Source organism: Macaca mulatta, chromosome 11 (assembly GCF_049350105.2).
Source record: "Macaca mulatta isolate MMU2019108-1 chromosome 11, T2T-MMU8v2.0, whole genome shotgun sequence".
In the NCBI taxonomy this organism is placed as follows: domain Eukaryota; kingdom Metazoa; phylum Chordata; class Mammalia; order Primates; family Cercopithecidae; genus Macaca; species Macaca mulatta.
In genome coordinates, this window is record NC_133416.1 from 71,244,682 (window position 1) to 71,265,163 (window position 20,482).

The 20,482-nt window shown below is 38.1% G+C and overlaps 1 protein-coding gene across 3 annotated transcripts in view; it reads left to right on the top strand.

The window, feature by feature from the left end:
• SRGAP1 (SLIT-ROBO Rho GTPase activating protein 1) overlaps nt 1-20,482 on the top strand; it is a 303,543-nt gene that overhangs the window by 258,584 nt on the left and 24,477 nt on the right. For all 3 annotated transcript variants that reach the window (XR_013401199.1, XM_015152203.3, XM_015152204.3), the window contains 4 exons: nt 1,196-1,330; nt 12,954-13,059; nt 15,764-15,988; nt 19,829-19,908. Coding sequence is in view for 2 of the 3 variants with exons in the window: in XM_015152203.3 (XP_015007689.1) it covers nt 1,196-1,330; nt 12,954-13,059; nt 15,764-15,988; nt 19,829-19,908 (546 nt within the window). In the remaining variant the exon portion in view is untranslated. The remainder of the gene's footprint in view (nt 1-1,195; nt 1,331-12,953; nt 13,060-15,763; nt 15,989-19,828; nt 19,909-20,482) is intronic.

Genomic DNA, 20,482 nt, shown 5'->3' on the forward strand with positions numbered 1-20,482 from the left:
TAGAGCAGAGCAGCCACATGTGTCAAGTCCCGTGCATTGGCCATCTTCAGGATAAGTTGGAATATGATGAAGTATCAGGTTCTGTGCTAGCCACCACAGGCAAAATACGCTATCATTTTTCCTTGGAAGTTTTCCCAGTATTTCTTATTTGTTTGTGATCTGCTTGGGTGAGGCTTTCTCACAGTGGGCAAAAATAATAGTAATTATTATATTCTGATAAATTCATGTTCAGTGATTTCATGCCCTAGGAACAGAGAAAAGGGAACAAACAGATCCCTAAAAATAAATTGCCCTAAGAAGCAAAAAAAAAAAAAAAAATACATTAAAATGCAATGCATACTTTTTGTGAACTGTAGAAGAGAAGCATAAAACTGTAAATAAAAAACAGAATTTGAATTAAGATTGTATTTTATGTTGAACTTCTTAAGGATTTTGTCTCTGAGAGGAACAATAACCAGACTAGTTGCCTAATAATTTAATTTAATTCTTAAGGGAGAAACACCAGACTAGTTACCTAATATTTTAAAGTTGTTTACCATAAAAAATACGTAATTTTATATTTATGATATATTTTTTAAATTCCCACTTTTTATACAAACTCCTTGGTAACGTGAAAGGTACATTTTCAAGTTCCTCTATCTGATTTTACAATCTCCCTCTGCTAAGACAGCTTTCAGATGTGCTGTGAACACCACCATGCCACTTTGGGAAATACCTACTTATTTAATTATAGGTGTTCACAATTCAGTGGAGCCTATGACATTTCTGATAAATTTTGCTGACTCACATAGCATAGCCAGACAGACTATGTGTGTGTGTGCCTTTTTTCCAGTAGGGTAAGAAACACAGGATGTAGTGTTTGAATTCATGTCTAACTAAGATTACAGATTTCAGCTTTTAAAAAGTGGGGGTTGGGTAAAATTATAAATTCCACAATATTTTATTTTTAAGATCTGGGTAACTTGTAAGGGATTGTTTAGTAGCATAAGATTTTAAAAGCTTTATTTTAGTCAGCTACTTTTAGGTTAATCATGGGGTGGGATATCTAAACCAATTATTTTAATTTTAGTACCATATAATCTTTCATAAAGTGTAATTAAAAGATACATGTATATATAGCAGTGTGTATGTTCATAGAAATATATTTTTGTTCAGATAAAAAGAAGCACTATAAATGTAACAAATTTTTTTTTAGGTGAAAATCCTTTGGCTGATGACCAGAGTAACCATGATATTAACTCAGTTGCTGGCGTTCTGAAGCTCTATTTCCGTGGGCTGGAAAACCCCCTCTTTCCTAAGGAAAGATTTAATGATCTGATTTCTTGTATCAGTAAGTGGACTTCTTTCTCGTCTTTTCCCACCAGAATTATTTCACTAACCAACTTCCTGGAAAAGGCACTGGCCCCCCTCCACACACCCCCACTCCCACCATTACTCCATTACCACCATATTTCTGAGACCATTTGCTTTCTTTCTGGATCCAGTGCGAGTCATCCTCCCAGCTATGGCCTCGCCCTCGACTGAGTGGGCTTTCCTCCCGAACATCCTCTGGCTCCAGAAAGCCAGGAGCTTCCCACTCCTGGCTGGAACTGAGCCGAAAGGCAGGTGCCAGCCGCCTAAGGGAAAGGAGAAAGTTGTAAGCTGGGAAATGTGACCTTTTCTTGGCTTTTGGTTCTTGGTTTTTCTCAACCAGTTTTAGGAGTGGGGTAATTTATCCATCTTTGAATGTTATTTCAAGAAATGGGTAAGATGAGATCAAAGATCCTTATTACAGTGCAGGAACACCAGGTGGTAATTATCTGTCAGTGGGCAACCCAAGCTAATAGGCAGAGTTGCTCTGGGATTGTGTGTGACATGTTATGAAACTGATAATCATTGGCAAAGTAAAGCATTGCTGTTTACTTCAGTGGGGCTTTTTGACACTATACAAAGGAAGGTGAAAATAATGATACCATGAATTAGTTATTAGCCACAATCAGGATCCATGCATCTAAAAATACAGGACCCTTTTAAGTCCGAGTTCCCAGCAAGAGTCTAGAGCTGACTTCAATCACTTAGGCTTCATAAGAATCAACTTTTTACTCTTAATAAAGAAACCTCCCTACAGTCCCCCGACCCCCCCACCTGAATCAACAAGTCCTGTTGATCTGACCTCAAAAAAACATCTCGCTACTCATCCCTCCTTCCCCATCCCCATCACCTTGGTTTCTCACTGGGGATAGTTAGAGTCTCTTAAATGGACTCTACTTCTAGATTTTGCCTTCCTTTCCCAACCCCTACCCCCTGACCCCGGCCCTGCACCCTTCCATTCTCCACACTGCAGCGAGTAAAAGAAAAAAAAAAAAAAACTGGGTTGCTTGCTTTCTCCCCTTTTTAAAACCTATTTCAGTATTTCCCACATAAAAGCAAACTCCCCAAGGTGTGCTGATTGCTTGGTCTCCAGTAGTTCGAGACCAGCCTGGGCAACATGGCAAAACCCCATCTCTACTAAAAATAAAAAATTAGCCAGGCATGGTGGCATGCACCTGGATTCCCAGTTTCTTGGGAGGCTGAAGCAGGAGGATCTCTTGAGTCTGGTAGGCGGAGGTTGCAGTGAGCCGAGATCGTGCCACTGCACTCCAGCCTGAGTGACAGAGTAAGACTGTCTCAAAAAAAAAGAAAAAGCAAACTCCATGGCATGGCCAATTCATAGAATTGAATTCTTCCTCTCTCTGATATCTTCTACTGCTACACAGTCCTCCCCTGCTACCCTACCATATTTACTGTATATTTCAGCAGTAGCAGACTGTACACATGCCAGGCTATTTTCCACCTCCATCCGCTTGCCTATGCTGTTTCCTCAGCTGTCCCTGATAACCATTCAACATCTGCTGTGAAGGCTTTGCCAAATTGGCACTCCTCCTACAACTCTGTCCTCCCCACCACTCCAACCAGGATTAATCACTTTCTCCTCTCCCAGAATTCTATTGGGTACGTATGTCTAGAATTTTTCTGATCTCCCCACATTATAATTTGTTTAACCCCTCTGTCTCCTACTGCTAGAGAAGGAGTTTAGGCAGTAGGTTAAGAATGGAGACTCTGGATTCAAAGAGCCTAGTTCAAATCCTAGCTCTGCCACACAGTCATCAGCTGTGTGACCTTAGGCAGGTTTCTTAAGCTCTCTGCATCTCAGTTTCCTCACCTATAAAATAGGGAGAACATTAATCCTTACATCATAGGGTTGTGAGAATTTAGTGAGTTAATACGTGTAAAATGCCAAGAAGAGTGCCTGACACAGAATATGCTCAATGAAGTGCCCACAATTAGCTCCACAGGCCTATGGATTTATGGATTACTCAGTTTTGCAGCCCTAACATTTGGCCAGTCCCAAATGTTAGGAATTAGTTAATTCCTGGAGCATGTTAAGTTAAATAGAATTTATAGATGAAATGAATTGAAAAGTCAAGATTCCACCACAAGTTCTTTGTCTCGCATTGGTGCGTAGAGTCCTGGCTCCAGTTGGGTATGAATTTCCCGGTCATAATCCTCCCCAGTCGGATGTCCCATTGGAATTTAGAAGTACAGCTGCACGTCCATTCCACAGCCCTTGCGTAGCCTGAGTCATCACAATGAACCTCTGACCCAGCTGGAAAGAAATGAAAAGGAGGTGTCTCACTTCTGGAATTCTCCTTTGGCCATGTCCAAAGATTTCCCTCACATCCTAGCCAAAAAGCTTAAGTCTGGAAAAATAACAAGTGCTGTACAATGCTTAGTGGTTTTCTAGGTCCATACATCATGTCAGCTGTAACATGTACATGTACCAGTTGGATAAAGAGCATTGGGCCACATTGTCAGTTACCATTATAGAATCATTTCACACTTTTATTAGATGAAAAATAACATTTCATAGTGGTTTTTAATAACTGAGGCCATAGAGTCAGAAAGATCTAGGTTCAAATCCTAGCTTTACCACTTTCCAACTTTGTATAAACTTGAGCAAAGATTAATACTTAATCTTATTAAATAGCTGTTTCTTCATCTACTTCATAGAGTCTATGTGAAGAATAAATGAGATAGTCCATGTTCAGGGTTTAACATCATGCCTGGCACATAGTAACCCTCAGTAAGTGTTGCAAGCTGTCATCATTACTACTATTACAATTACTCTGACTATAAACTCTGGTCACATATGCCAGTACCTGGGTTAGCTACTTAGCAATCTGTCTGTTCTGCTAAATATGCGTTTCTTTGGCATAATTAACTCACATGAATTTAGAAATATTAGTGTTATCCTCAAGTTACATTGGTTCCAGCATGATTTTTCCCAGCACATTAAATGCTTTGTAATAATCCACGTCAAGTTTTCTCACAATTAGAGTCATATTTAGCAAATATGTAAACTACAAGGAAAAAAATCTATGGAGATAACTTTCATATAGGCAGTGCCTGCAGTGCTCAAGTGCAAATGAAGAAGCTACAATGACATTCCCTCCTGTATTAAAACAATGGATTAATCAAAATCAATGGATTCATAATCCTTGGATTTTAATAGGATTGTTAATGTTTTCATTAGTGCTCTAGTTACAAAGTTTCATAAATGTTGAGTAGTCTGCCCCAACCCTATTTTTCCCCATAAGTCTTATTACTTTTAGTGCACAGTTTTATAGAATGGCAGGTTTTTCAAAAATATACATATTGACACTAACAACCTCTTTATATAACAACCCCTTTTCCTCCAACATTTAACCTCTTAAGTAGGAGAGGATTCTTGGATGTTATTATCTCTAAGCAAGCATTTTTTTCTTACCAATGTGACCATAATACATTTTTCCTGGATTTTCCTGCATTTTCCTGGATTTTCAATAAATTATTTGAGTAGCATAATACATCTTTTATCATTGTATCCCCTTATCAATATTGCAGACTTTTGATGATTTGAACCAAGTTGATTAATTGCCTACAATGTATAAAACTTTCTAGGGATTCAGAGACTTGATTCTTGCATTTAAGAGGCTTAAAATATAGCAGGAAAGGTAAAATATTTACAAATAAATGCAGGCTAAGTTAATATACAATAGAAACAAAGATTTTGAAATTTTACAGGAAAGAGAGATCTGTTTGATAGATTGTTTTTACTCTTGTCATCTTGTAAGCATTGCTGTAATTGGGTTTGATTTTCCCTATTAAAGTAATTTCACATGACAGTTATTTTGTATAGAAAAATCTTCCCTTTTCATCTTTTCTAAGAGTTCGCATGAGTCTCTGGAGCACCCACTACTTTTCGCTTACCTATTTTTGGATTGTTTGGGGAAAGGGGTGTGTGTGTGTGTGTGTGCGTGTGTGTGTGTGTTGAGTAATTATCCAGCCATGTTTATGCCTTATGACCCTGAGTGACCACGTTCTTTGGAAGCTTACAAATACATGTAGTCAAAGGAAATTTATCTTGGCCTTTTTAAAAAAAAATGCACTATTTTTTCCCCAATTTATTGTACATTTCTTTTTAAAGATTACTTATCTGGATGAAGACATGGTAAAACCAAATGCAACATAAATTTGAAGTGACAAACTTGGTAGTTTCTCAGTTTCTCACCCAAGAGTTATTTTGTTTTGTTTTGTTTTGTTTTAACCATCCACTTTGTGAGTGGTTTTGTCAATGCTCCAGGTCATACCCACAAAGTCTGGGCAGCTTCTAGAATATCCCTGTATCATGGCTCTGAGATTTCCTAGGGCATAAGTTCAAGTGACTTGCCCTAGAAAAGCCACTCAAGTAATTCATGTTTTTTTTCTGACTGCCTTAAGGCTGTGAGCCCAGATGAAACATTTTCACTTCATTTTGCATTAGGTGTTATTATTTAGATGACTACTTGGATATGAGGAAATGGTTTCTTAAGGGAGAATTTTTTTTCCTATCACAAAACCAACATGAAGTCATTGTAGAGTACCTGAAAAATGCACAAAAGCACATAAAATATTGTCTACCATAATTCCACTACCCAAAGAGTACCACTGGCATGTACACATTTTGTGTACAACAAACAACAACAAATATTATGTTTCATGTTAATATGCAACATAACTACAATACCATTATCATACCCTTAAAACAAACAATAATTCCTTAAATCATCAAATGAGTAGTCAGTGCTTTTTAAATTATTTATTAGGTTGTTGCAAAAGTTATTGTGGCTTTTGCCATTACTTTCAGCGGCAAAAACCACGATTACTTTTGCACCAACCTAATGTTATGCAATTAACACGTTATCACTGTAGAAAAATTATAAACTAAGAACGAATTGTAATTTCTGTACACAGGGATAGTGATAACATTTTCAGTATCTTTCCAGAGTTTTTCTACAGTACTTATGTACTTTGTAAAACAGCTTGATTGAGATATAATTCTCATACTCTACAATTCATCCATTAAAGAGTACGGGCCAGTGGTTTTTAGTGTAGTCACAGAATTGTGCAACCATCACCACAATCAATTATAGTACATTTTTATTACCCCCAAAAGAAACCCCAGTTAGCAAACATTAGCAATTACTCCCCATTTACTCATAACCACCACCACCCCCAGCCCTAGGCAATCACTAATCTACTTTCTGTTTCTATAGATTTGCCTGTTCTGGCCGTTTCATATGAATAGAATTAGACAGTATGTTGTCCTTTGTGACTGGCTTTCACTTAGCATAATGTTTTCAAGGATCATCCATGTTATAGTAGGTATCAGTACTTCATTCTTTTTGATTGCAAAATAATAATCCATTTTGTGGGTATACCACTCCTATGTACTTTTCATAAAAATTATATTGCACCAAGTGACCACTAATGGATAAGAGGTTTGTTTTTGAAGTGATGAAAATACTCTAAAATGATTGAGGTGATCTTGCACAACTCTAAATGTACTAAAAATCATTGGTAAACTGTAAATGAGTAAATTATATCGTATATTAATTATATCTCAATAAAGGTGTTGTAAAAAAAAATTGTTTTTGAGACAGGCTCTCACTCTGTTGTCCAGGCTGGATTGCAGTGGCATGATCACAGCTCACTGCAACCTCTGCCTCCCAGGCTAAAGTGATCCTCCCCCCTCAGCCTCCCAAGTAGCTGGGACCACAGGCGTGCACCACCACACCCAGCTTTTTGGTAGAGATGGGGTTTCACCACATTGCCCAGGCTGGTCTTGAACTCCTGGACTCAAGCAATACACCCGCCTCACCCTCCCAAAGTGCTGGGATTAAGGCGTGAGCCACTGTGCCCAGCCAAGCTGTTGCAAAAATTATGTCACGCCACACTGGCTCTTCATAAACCACTTTTTTAAAACTCAATAATATTATTTTCAAAATATAGCTTTTGGTGACCCTATAACAATTTCTATTTTATGTAACAAATCCCCTAGTTTAGACATTTAGATTGTTTCCAGTGATTTTGCAATTATGCCAAAATACTATGATGAGCTTCTTAGTACCTAAATTTATTTGCCTTTTCTGATTATTTCATGAAAAACATTTTTGAACTCTTTTTCTGGTGCTCTAATATATGTTTTCGCTATAAGAATTTCTTTCAGCTTTATGGACCTACGTGGTGGTTTTCTCTCTGAATTCTAAATTTCTGTTTGATGCCGTATAATAATGTTCTTCATTTTTCCTTTATCCTTAAAAATATTTAATAGGCTGAGTATCTGAACTGAGTAGGTAAAGCTCTCTAGGCTAAGACTCAGTTTCTTTCCTAACCTCAATATGTTAATTCAGCAGAACAGGAAACATCTATGTTTGTATTTCTATAGTGCTGTTATTTAGGAGAGGCATCAATGGTTTAATTCACAGAAGTCAGTCTATTAAACAATTATATACAAAGGTTTGATGAACACCTTGACATTGTTAGTGTGAACCTAAAAATGTCCTGAAACTGGTACATTCATCTTGAATGCCAGTTGTTAGGCTGTGGAACTCACAAGTACGTGTGTACCCACTGTTAAATAAACAGTTTCTAAATGTGGCCACCGAGGAATTTCCTTCCCTGCCTTCATACTGAAGGAGAAATTTGCATCTTGTGATTTATTATTTGTTTTCTGGCAAACCAATACTTCTACAAATAGTGCACAGAAGAACCGGTATTTTCAGAGTGATGACCATTTGAACTTTTTGCCATTTGCTGAAGTAACTTGTGTTTTATGGTAAATTTTTCACATGCATTTACATGGAGCTGTCTGAGCCGCCTGCTGGGAAGTTGGGACTCTAACATGAGGATCTTGCCTTGCTGGGAAAAGAACATAAATTAACCCAGGGAGCTTTGAGCATGTGATCAAGGTTGGATGAATGCCACTTTTACCTAATTACATGAGACTTTGAATTGTGGAAAACAAAGCCCAGCTTACAAGAAGTCCAAATGAAATACTGATTTTCCTCACTGACAACTTTTCTGAGGGGAAGAAAAGACCCATCTTTCCCTCCAGCATGAAATTGTGAAAGACCATGAATTGCCACACTCAGAGCCAGCTAGGAATGCACATTCATCAGAGTGTCAGCAGCAACCATAAATTTTGCCCGCTAACTGGACTCAAGAGTAAATGAGTCATTTGTACCAGAGCAAAGCTCCTGTCGGAGGCACATCGCACGCCTGTTGAGCAGCCAGCCAGGTAGAATTGGGAGTCCTGCTCGCAGCCATCACGGTCGGAAGCCTTCAAGACGAATAGATTTGCTACTACTTCAGGAATGCCAGCAGTTCTGTTTTGCTTTGATTTATGTTTCTGTAGTTATAGAGAATGTACATCTGCCTCACATAACTTTATCTAGTCTTTTTGGTGTCACTTATGTCCTTGTTGCTTTTCCCCTGAAATCTTTCATTCGCATCCCACATACCCCCTCATTCTTTTGCTGTGGTTATATATATATATAACCATATATATATATAACCATATATATATATATATAAAATGAAATTTACCATGTTAGCAATTTTTAAGTGTACAGTTCGGTGGCATTAAGTACGTTCACAATTATCACCACTATCCATTTCTAGAACTTTTTCATCTTCCCAAACAGAAACTCGGTGCTCATCAAACAATAACTCCCCATCCTTCTGCACTTCTGCCCCAGGCCCTGGCTTTATCTCTTCTACTTTCTGTCTCTATGCGTTTGCCTATTCTAGGTACCTAACGTAAGTGGAATCATATAATGTTTGTTCTTTTGGTGACTAGCTTCAGTTAGCATAGTGTCCTCCAGACTCATGCATGTTGTAGCATGTGTCAGAAATTCGTTTCTTTTTAAGGCTGAATAATGTTCCATTGTGTGTGCATACCACATTTTGTTTATCCATTCATCTGTCAATGAACATTTAGGTTGTCTCTACCTTTTGGTTATTATGAATAATGCTACTCTGAAACTGGTGTACAAATATTTGTTCCCTCAATTCTTGTTAAATAAAATTTTAGAACTGCCTTTAAGAGGTAGAGGGGACTAAGTTTAGAACCAAGAGACAGAAACAAGAGGATTTTGAATTAAGATTAAACATCTTGGGGCCAGGCATGGTGGCTCATACCTGTAATCCCAGCACTTCGGGAGGCCAAAGTGGGCAGATCACTTGAGGCCAGGAGTTCGAGACCAACCTGGACAATTTGGCAAAATCCCCTCTTTACTAAAAATACAAAAATTAGGCATGGTGGTGGGTGCTCCTAATCCCAGCTACCTGGGAGTCTGAGGCCTCAGAATCACCTGGACCTGGGAGGCGGAGGTTGCAGTGAGCCGAGATCGCCCCACTGCACTCCAGCCTAGATGACAGAGTGAGACTGTGTCTCAAAAACAACAACAACAACAACAACAAAACCTCTTGGAAGTAACGCCTATGTCCTGTAGTTATAGAGAATGTAGCTTCCAGAGTGACTGGCCATCTATGGGATTTGACAAATATTAAAGATGAATAATATAGTAAGAGTGGTTCTTTTTATATCCTTTCCTTTCCTTTTGTTTTTAACTCTAGGCCTTCAAAACTAGCGTTAAGCTACAAAAATCCTGTCCCTGATTGTTGACCTTAATTTTATGACTATTAATTTTTTTAGAGATGATGTATTGCTCTGTTGCCCAGACTAGAGTGTAGTGGTGTGATCATAGCTCGTTGGAGCCTTGAACTCCTGGGCTCAAGCAATTTTCTCACCTTAGCCTCGACCTTAACTTTAAAATGAGGATTTGCTTGGAGAATGAGGAAACTTCACTTTTGAAACACCCAAGATCCTCAATAAACAGTGGGAGAAGTTTTGTTGTTGTCTTAAGAATAAATCATAATATGTATAATTTCGCTTTTGAAGGGTTTTTTCTTTTTCATTTTTAGAGATAGGCTTTCTAGATACAGGTATGCTAAATCATCTTTGTCTTCCTTAAAGTAGCAACAACATTACACTTTTTATAAAATCAGCTATTTTAGGTAATAAACATTCAACCAGTTAATTTCTGATATGCGATAATAATGCAGCTGTGTTGAAATAGTATTTAAAGGTACAAAATTCCCCCCATTAAATTCTCAATGACTTTCAAATTACTTCATCTGTAGGCATTTCATCTTCCCTCTCTGTACAGTGTGGTTTTGCACATATCACTTGAAGTTGTCATGGAGATAAACAGCTTACTCTGGGACATGTCTTGATCCTACTAGGACTGAATTGGGTGGAAATGTTAATAACTTAATTATTGAGTTATTGTGGCCTGAGAGAATTTATACACCTGTTGAATAACTTCTTTTTTAAGCATCTTATTCCCTCTTTTCAGGGAAAAAAAAAATTGAGACCACTGCCTGGGAATTATGTTGAAGTGCTTGTATGCAATAGATATAACCCTAATCTGCCTTGTTCATAGTGTTATAGTTTTTCCATTTTGAAATATTTTACAAATAAAAAAGGCAAAATGTAATATATCCAATTCAGTATTACTAAGATCACACTATTATAAATTTTAGGTTTATGGTGAAAGAATAAAAATGAAAGAATGAGAATGTTAATTGCATGATAATGTTTTACTTACATTCTGGTTCAAGAGTTTCTGAAATTGCATTTGCTGAAAGATGACAGAGCTACGGTTCCAATTTTGGCATACTTAAAGGTGGGAATGGAAGTGTTTTTTTCCCAGGAATCCTGATAAATTATTGCTTGTTTTGTCAACTCATTCTTGGTTAATCAAGAATATTTCTAATAGATTTTTCACACCTTTTCAGCTATGCAGAAGGGAAAATAAAATGCCCAGTTTGATAATAAGTGGAAAACAGCTGGGGTCAGCACTCAAGATTCCAGGGAAATGAGCTTGGCAAGAGTAATTAAGACGGTGGTTCTCAACCCTGGCTGCATAAAAGAATCTCAGGTGTCAGCATTTTTAATCTCGCCAAGTGAATCCAAGTCAAGGTTGAGAGCCACTGATACAAGAGGAATTGGAAAGGGAAACTGAGTTAGGAGAGTATTTTGATAGTCTAATTTAGAAATAATCAAGACTTCAATTAGAAAATTAGCAGTGAGATATCTAGAACTAGAAACTACGGGACTTCGTTTCCATTCAAGGGAGAAAAATGAAGCAAAGATGTCATCTTAGAAGTGATGTTTGTAACCTTGCAACTGGATGAGGTTGCCATTGAGGAGGACCAGGTAGAAATCTTGGAGAGTTATCCACATTTGTGGGTGGAAGAAGGTTTTAAAAACAACAATAATAATAAGGAGAATGAGTTGACTATGGTGTCAGAGGCTATGGACTGAGAATTTTCAGGTATTTTCATGAATATCTCAAGAGCAATTAAGAACAGTATGGTGATACAAAGTATAGAAAGCTTCATAAATGTTTTCAAACATACTACTTTTTTGGAAATATTTTCTTAAATATATACTTATTGGGTATCTTCAAAGTTGTACTTTGTAAAGGTACAACTCTACAAAGTTGTAGTCTTGGGATCGAAGAAAGGCAACCAGACTTAGGAAACGGGAAACAAACTTATGAAACAGACTTATGAAACCAGACTTACGAAACAGGACACATAGGTTGTGGCCCCAGCTCTCCTCCTTCTAGCCTGCTGACCTTGGGTATGCCACTAGCCCAGTTCTCATTTTCCTAATCTGATAAATGGGGATGACAGTGTGTGCTCTGCCTACTGCAAAGTTTGTTATTCCCTTTAACTTAGACAGCAAATGTGAAAATGTGTTCTTCAATATATAGAGAATTATACCAATAATGTGTTGTAGTGGTAACCTTTTTGCTGATGTTCATAAGCACTTTAGTACTGAGACACTTTGGACAGTTTGTATTCCCGGCGAAGAGGTAGCATAACACTAGTCTCAGGTAATCCTCTCTTGGGGGAGCTCACCATCCCACAGGGAGGATGAGATAAGGAAATAAATAGCTGTAAACATAAGGGCATACATCATATGAAGGCAGGAATTGTATTGCTAATGTATTCCTAGTGCTTGAAACCTGGTAGGCTGTCCTAATATTGATGGTATAATGTAATACAAGGTGAAAAGCCATATAAGTAAAATGCAATGGTAATTTTGAGAAAGGAGAGATTCTAAACCTGGCACATTGCCTGGATCATAGTCATAGACAAATATATGATGAATTAACGCATAACAGTTGGGGAAGGGGTGCCTTGCCCCAGAAAGCTACTTTGGTTAGTGTGCAGCAAGAAGAAGTTGAAATCATATCAGATACAAAATTTAGAATTAGCAGCAAAGGAAAAAAAATGGTTTTTAAATCTAGAAGACTCTAAACTACTCAAAGCCAAGTCCATGAAAGTCAGAGAAAACGGTGAGGGTCAGAGGAGAAGCCCTCTGGAATGGTGGTATACTCAAGCCGATCATTTATTCACTGTTTTGGTTACAGTTGCATCTCACACAAGAGCAAGGTGTTGCTTGTATTCAGATGTGTACTGGTAATCCATGTACTGCAATGTTCTGTTTTAAATGTGGCGAGTGAAAGGACTCTCACCATGTCATCTTCCGTCTGTAGGAATAGATAATCTCTATGAGAGGGCGCTTCACATCCGCAAACTCCTCCTGACTTTGCCCAGGTCGGTCCTTATAGTGATGAGATACCTCTTTGCCTTCCTCAATCAGTAAGTACCTGAATGCTCTAACAAAAGGCCCATCTGAATTCTGTCTTTGTTCTTGGATCCTGCAAAATGTACATTGGGTTCCATTTATCAGCAGCGTCAAAGAGAAAAATGATTGAATATAGACTGAAGGTACATTTTTCCTTAGCAGATCAGCGTCATTGATAGATGAAAGCCCTACCCTGGATGTAGAAACTGTAGCCACAAATGCAAAGATATTTAAATATTACTTTAAAAAAAAAAAAAACACTTTTCAGTGAAAAGTGTTATTCAGTGTTTTTCCAACTTCCATCCAAAACTGTCATGAATGTTTTTGTCAAAATGATGGAAACTGGCTGTTCGTTGCGGAAAATTTCTGTGACTTTTTAATATTGTAGTCGGGGATGGAAGAAAATCATAGATGGGAGCTGTACACAGATCCAAAAAAGAATTTCTGCAAATTCACTGTAATGAGACCTTATCAAGAAGAAAATACCTCAAAATGTTCTCTTAAACAAAGTAACAAATCTTTTAAATTACTACATAATTTTCAAAGAACTTTATTCTTTTAATTTCGGCAGCTTGATTTTCAGCTATGCTACTTCCTGCTGTATGGGTTCCGTTATAAGAACAGCTTCCCCACGTCCTACTAAGAATCCCCTTGCTATTCAGCATTTCAGTTAAGCAGCTGGAAATAAAAAAATGGAGGGGCATCAACTTCTTGAATAAACTTGGGGAAATGCCTTCTCATGCTAGCATGGATTCTCCTTTCCTAAAATTCGGGTATTTTCTTTTTGGTATTTCATGGGACATTTGGAGTTCTCAAAAGCCACGGTGACTTATTACAATCCTGCTGACTAGTTCTGAAATCATAACCACTCAGCTTGACCCCAGGAGCCAAGTATCATACAATAGGGAAGTGTTGGCAGAGAACCATACAGAAAGAAACTCTACTGCTGACCTGTGGTGCCTAAAACATTCACAAATGACAGTAGCAACCCCTTTGTACATTAATCACCACCAGAAATAAGCAGTATCTAGAGAGATAGGTTTAAACTATGTTTAGGCTAGACGCTGTACATTTTTACCTTTAAGGAAACACAGTCACTCAGGCAGTTTTAAAAATCCAGAGGCTTGCCTGCCCCGCCCCACCCCACCACCACCATACCCCAGGATGGAGTACCTTGCATTCCTACTGGCCCCCTCCATACCATTCCTACCAAATCTTCCTGACACACCCGAACAAAATCCACTGTGAACTAATAATCCATAATGGACTAGGAAAGCAGTCTGTTAATTAAGAAAGTTCTCAAAACCTGAACCTAACTCCTCACGCATCTCAGAAGAATGGCAAATGCACCATGGGTGTTGCTGGCATTGCTTCCAGTGGTGCTACCCAGAGGCCCTCTGGCTGGTTGCATATGCCTTCATGTAGACACAAGGGCCCAGCCTCTAGGGCAGGATGCTTGGGATGGGGATTGTGAAAAGAGAGATAAGCTATTATTTTACTGCAGAATCAAAACTTGGAAATAACATTTTTACATCACGTTTTTGTTTGCAAGCCAGCACTAAAGACCCAGAAAGATTAACTGTGACTGTCTCCACTGAGCTGAAGTGTGTCTTTTGGAAATTAGGCCATTCTTATTCAGAATCTCCATTTTCAAGATGATCTGTAACATGATCATTTACTGTTATTGTGAATTTTTTTAAATATTGTGTGTTTGAGAAATGGCAGAAGGGAAAAACATGTTAGCTGTGGAAATTATGCTTTTGTATTTTCTACTTTCTAGACTATCTTATTTCCAAAAAAAGGGTAAAGTATGTCATGTGGTATCTCAGTTTCTTTGTATCTGTCATCATCTCACAAAGGTAGTTGAGTCTCCTTTTTCTCCTTCCATTTGTCATATGTTCACCTGGATTTTACATTTCCTTTCAAGACTGACATTCTATACACTGAAAGATAACATATCTAAACTCTCCCTAGAACAGGGAGCATAGCAATAAAGAGCTGGCTTATTTTGATTCACTGTGAAAATATTTCACAAATACCCATTGAATAGAATGTAGAAATTAGTACTAGACAACTGGAAATCTCCCCTACAGTTTGCAAGCCTTGCATAGAGTAAGAGAATTGAGGATTCTTTTCCCCTTTTCTTGTATTTATAACGGCTTCTGTGACACTGGTTGTCACCTAGCGTTGATTGTCTTACCCAAAAGCAGATTATAAAGCCTGGAGTTATTTGCTCCTTTCAGTAGTTACAAAGAAAAGGTTCTTTGTTTTCTTCTATGCTTTCCCCAAGATTTATAGGAGAAAACTAAAAATCTGAGATATATTTGAATGGAGAGAAGACAATTTTAAAGACATCTATAAAGCTTTATGGAAATCCTTACTGTGTATCCCAAATTTACTTGAGGAGCATTTAGAGCCTGACTGTCAAATTTGCAAATAAAACTCGTTTACGTGATCCTGGTCTCCATTGTAGTGAATATTATATTAAGCCCCCTCCTGACTTTGAAAAATGCAACTTAATTAAGTAAATAGGACTTAGAATCCCCTCTCAGTTTCTACTTTGTTAAGGTCATACGTCATTTCACTTTCTTTGGAGTTTGCTGAGCCAACTTAAAGTTGAAGTATCTTATTAAAGTATTGAAGTGTCTTCTTATTAAACATGTATGCCCTGTTCTTCTCTTTGTTCTTTTATAAGTCCTTTCTTGTTTCCTTTTGTAGTCTATCACAGTACAGCGATGAGAATATGATGGACCCTTATAACCTGGCCATTTGCTTTGGCCCAACATTGATGCCTGTCCCAGAAATACAGGATCAAGTGTCTTGCCAAGCACATGTGAATGAAATTATCAAAACCATCATCATCCACCATGAGACTATTTTCCCAGATGCTAAAGAGCTGGATGGCCCTGTTTATGAGAAATGTATGGCTGGAGATGACTATTGGTAAGTCTAAGACTTGTAGTCCTCCTCTCCCACCGAAAATTATGGAAATATACCTATCCATTTGATTAGAAGAAAGAGTTTCCTATAAGCCACCAATGCTTCCAACTTAAAAGGAAGAAGCAGTAACACTTGAGATAAATTTTAGAATACTAAGACTCATGGAAACTCATATTTATCCCTCTCTTTTCTGCAAGGACTCTTATCTTTTAAATAAATCTACCCTATCATGGTTTTGATAGAGAAAAAGGGTTCTGGTATTATGTAGAGCTATATTAACTTTTATCATTACATTAAATAAAGAAAAGATAACAGATTGACATTTTATTTTTCAGTCTAAATCAGAGGTTTTGGTTTCATATAAAATGTTTTTAAATTCTCATTTTAAAGGAGCCCTGTCAACCAAATGTGTTTTCATTCTTATTTTCGTTTTCACTCTTACTAACGAATATAATTCTAACTTATAATTATAGTTAGACCTTTAGGTCATTTTGAGTAAATTTATTATATTCATGTATTTTTGAGATAAAATTTTTAGCATGGCAGTATTGCCTCCCATTCCATCCATGTTGCTGCAAATGAGAGGATCTCATTCTTTTTTATGGCTGAATAATATTCCATTGTGTAGATATACCATAATTTCTTTAATCCATTCATTCGTTGATAGACACGTAGGTTGTTTTCACATCTTGGCTATTGTGACTAATGCTACAATAAATATGGGAGTGCAGATATCTCTTCAATACACTGATTTCCTTTCTTTTGGATGTATGCCTAGCAGTGAAGGTCATTATGTTAAGTGACATAAGCCAGGCAGGAAAGACAAATATCACATGTTCTTATTCATACGTGGAGCTAAAAGAGTGGATCTCATAGAGTAGAGAGTGGAATGGTGGTTACCAAAGGCTAGGAAAGGAAGGGGAATAGAAAGGATGAAGAGAAGTTGGTTAAGGGCTATAAAAATACAGTTAGGTAGAAGGAATAAGACGGGTGCAGTGGCTTGTGCCTGTAGTCCCAGATATTTGAGAAGCTGATGCTGGAAGATCATTTGAGCCCAGGAGTTTAAGGCTGCAGTGAGCTCTGATCACAACACTGCATTCCAGGCTGAGCAACAAAACAAGACCCTGTCTCTAAAAAAGAAAAAACAAAGGCTGGGCGCAGTGACTCATGCCTATAATCCCAGCACTTTGGGAGGCTGAGGCAGGCAGATCACTTGAGGTCAGGAGTTAGAGACCAGCCTGGCCAACATGGTGAAACCCCGTCTCTACTAAAAATACAAAAATTAGCCAGGCGTGATGGTGCATGCCTATAGTCCCAGCTACTCCAGAGGCTGAGTCAGGGGAATCACTTGAACATGGGAGGCAGAGGTTGCAGTGAGCCAAGTTCGTGCCACTGCACTCCAACCTAGGTGACAGAGCAAGATTCTGTCTCAAAAAACTAAAAAAATTTAGAAGGAATAAGCTTTAGTATTCAGTAGTACAGTAGGAAAATTATAGTTAACAATAATGTATTATATATTTAAGAACAGAAGAATTGTAAGGTTCCCAACATGAAGAAAAAATAAATGTTTGAGGTGATGGATATCCCAGTTACCCAGATTTGATCATTACACTTTGTATATGGGTATCAAAATATCACATGTACCCCTAAAATATGTACAACTATTATATATCAATTAAAAAATAGCATAGAAACTTCCATTTCTTGAGCCCCTATTACATCTCAGCTGCTTAGTGCATGTGATCTCTTTTATTTAGCATAACCACTCTACCAAGTAAGTTAAGAAAGGCCAAGGAGCCTTCCAATGATTAGTAGTAAATCAAGGTTAGGTGTGTGAGATTCCAGAGCACACGTGAGTCTCCTCACTCAGCAGCCTCCCTGCCCACCTCAGAAACTGCCCTGTGCAGCTGGGATTCAAGAGAGGCTGGAAATAGGTTTGTCTAAATCCCTCCTTCTGGACCCTGCTCACAACACTTTGTTTCCCATTTTCTTACCAAAGACTCAGTAGAAATGGAATGAGTAGCTGATAATTAAATAACTGAAAGTACTTTTTTTTTTTTTACTTGAATCATAGTATGGTCATATGCCTTAAGAAAACTGAGTGGACTATTCCCAGAAGTACTGTTTTCTAAATTAAGAGCGAAACATACTAGATTCCTGTTCTGTAGCATATTCACCAACTTTACACATGAAGTTCAATTCAAAGTATTTACTTGAGTACTTACTATGGGCAAGATACTGACAGAGCTTGGCTCTGGGAAGGTAAATGAATGCAACTCAACCCTGCTAAGACACATGATTTTATTTTCATCATTGTATTTGTTTTAAGGCCAGTACCAAAGGTATGGTTAGCATTTTTTTTTTTTTTTTTTTTGTTTGGAGACAAAGTTTCACTGTGCTGCCAGGCTAGAGCGCTGTGGCGCAATCTCAGCTCACTGCAACCTCTGCCTCCCAGGTTCAAGCGATTATCCTGCCTCACCTCCCAAGTAGCTGGGATTACAGGCATCCACCACCATGCCCAGCTAATTTTTGTATTTTTAGTGGAGACAGGGTTTCACCATGTTGGCCAGGCTGGTCTCAAACTCCTGACCTCAGGTGATCTGCCCACCTTGGCCTCCCGAAGTGCTGGGATTACAGGCATGAGCCACTGTGCCTGGCCTGGTTAGCATTTTTAAATATTAGGGCTATGTCATTAAGCTCTGCTGTCTTGTTCATTTTATAAAAGAGCAAGTTTGTAGATGTCTGGTCAATATTATTTGATGTATTATATTCTAGGACATTTTGTGATCGCTACTTTTTCCAAACAGAGTAAAAGTCCTATGATAGTGTTGCAGCCAGTAACGTATGCTTGACAGTGTCCATCTTTTTAAACATAGTGTTTTCTATGGGTACTGCTCATTTTAAACAGGAAGGCAGCAGTGCAGTAGTTATACTTGTCCCCCAACATCAGAAATGTAAATGGGCTTTTACAGTAATATTAGGTTTATATTTGTGGCCCATGTATTCCATTTATCAGCATGCATTTGAGGATTGCTGGTGACAGTGTTAAGGGATAAGTTTTAAAAGAAGATAAAATCATGATTCTCATACAGATATACAATGGACATGTGTCAAGAAAGATGGCAAAGATGCCACAACCAGTTCAAAGGAGACATCAAAGAACTACCAATTTATATGTAGTAAAGGAACAGCGAAATGAATTTGTAAAAACTGGTCTATCCATAAGGCAATAATCATATTCTACCAGAATTCAACTAATTTGTATTTCTGTGGATAAGAATTACTTATAATGCTATCCATTTTCTATAAGTTAACTTCTGTCTTTATAGAGTTGTAAAATAACCTAGTCAAAGGTGAATGTGTGTATCTAATATATATTCCCATAGGACAGCATAATCAATGGAGGCACCAGGATTCCGTTGACAGACTATCCAGTTACTCTTTTGCCCTTATAGAGTCTTATAGTTTTTGTTACAGTAGCAATTGCTCATTATAAAAATTATCTCAGGCTGGGCGTGGTGGCTCACACCTGTAATCCTAGCTCTTTGGGAGACCAAAGCAGGAGGATCGCTTAGGCCCAGGAGTTCGAGACCAGTCCAGACAAAATAATGAGACCCTCATCTTTACAAAATATTTAAAAATTAGCCAGGTGTGGTGGCACACACCTGTTGTCCCAGCTAATTGGGAGGCTGAGGTGGGAGGATCACTTGAGCCTGGGAGTCAGAGGTTTCAGTAAGCCAAGATCACACCACTGCACTCCAGCCTAGGCAGCAGTGCAAGACCCTGTCTCAAAAAATTTTTGTCTATTTTAATTTCATATGAATTTCCATTTGTATTCTACAGCGACAGCCCATACAGTGAGCACGGTACATTGGAGGAAGTGGACCAAGATGCTGGTACAGAGCCCCACACAAGCGAAGATGGTATGCTCTGCCCTTATGCTATTATAAAACCTGTCTTTATATCCCTATTGTAAACATTGTTTCTATTAAAATTTTAGAGGCAAAGCACAGTGGCTCCCACCAATAATCCCAGCACTTTGGGAAGCCAAGGTTGGAGGATCACTTGAGCCCAGGAGTTCAACACCAGCCTGTGCAACATAGTGAGATCCCATCTCTATAAAAAAAAAATACAAAAAATTAGCCGGGCATGGTGATGTGCACCTGTAGTCCTAGCTACTCAGGAGGGTGAGGTGGGAGGATCGCATGAGCCCAGGAGTTCTAGACTACAGTGAACTAGGATAGCACCACTGCCCTTCAGCCTGGACAACAGAACAGACCCCATCTCAAAAACAAACAAAAAAAACAAACAAAAACTAATAGATTAAAAAATTCATAAAATATGCGTAAGGTATAAAAAATAACATTACAGTGAAAACCAATGGAACCACCACCAAGCTTAAGAACAAAGACATATTATTTCCTTTGCACTTCCCTGACCCGACTGCTTTACTTACCCCCTCAGGAGAACCACCATGTTTGTGTTTTTAAATAGTTT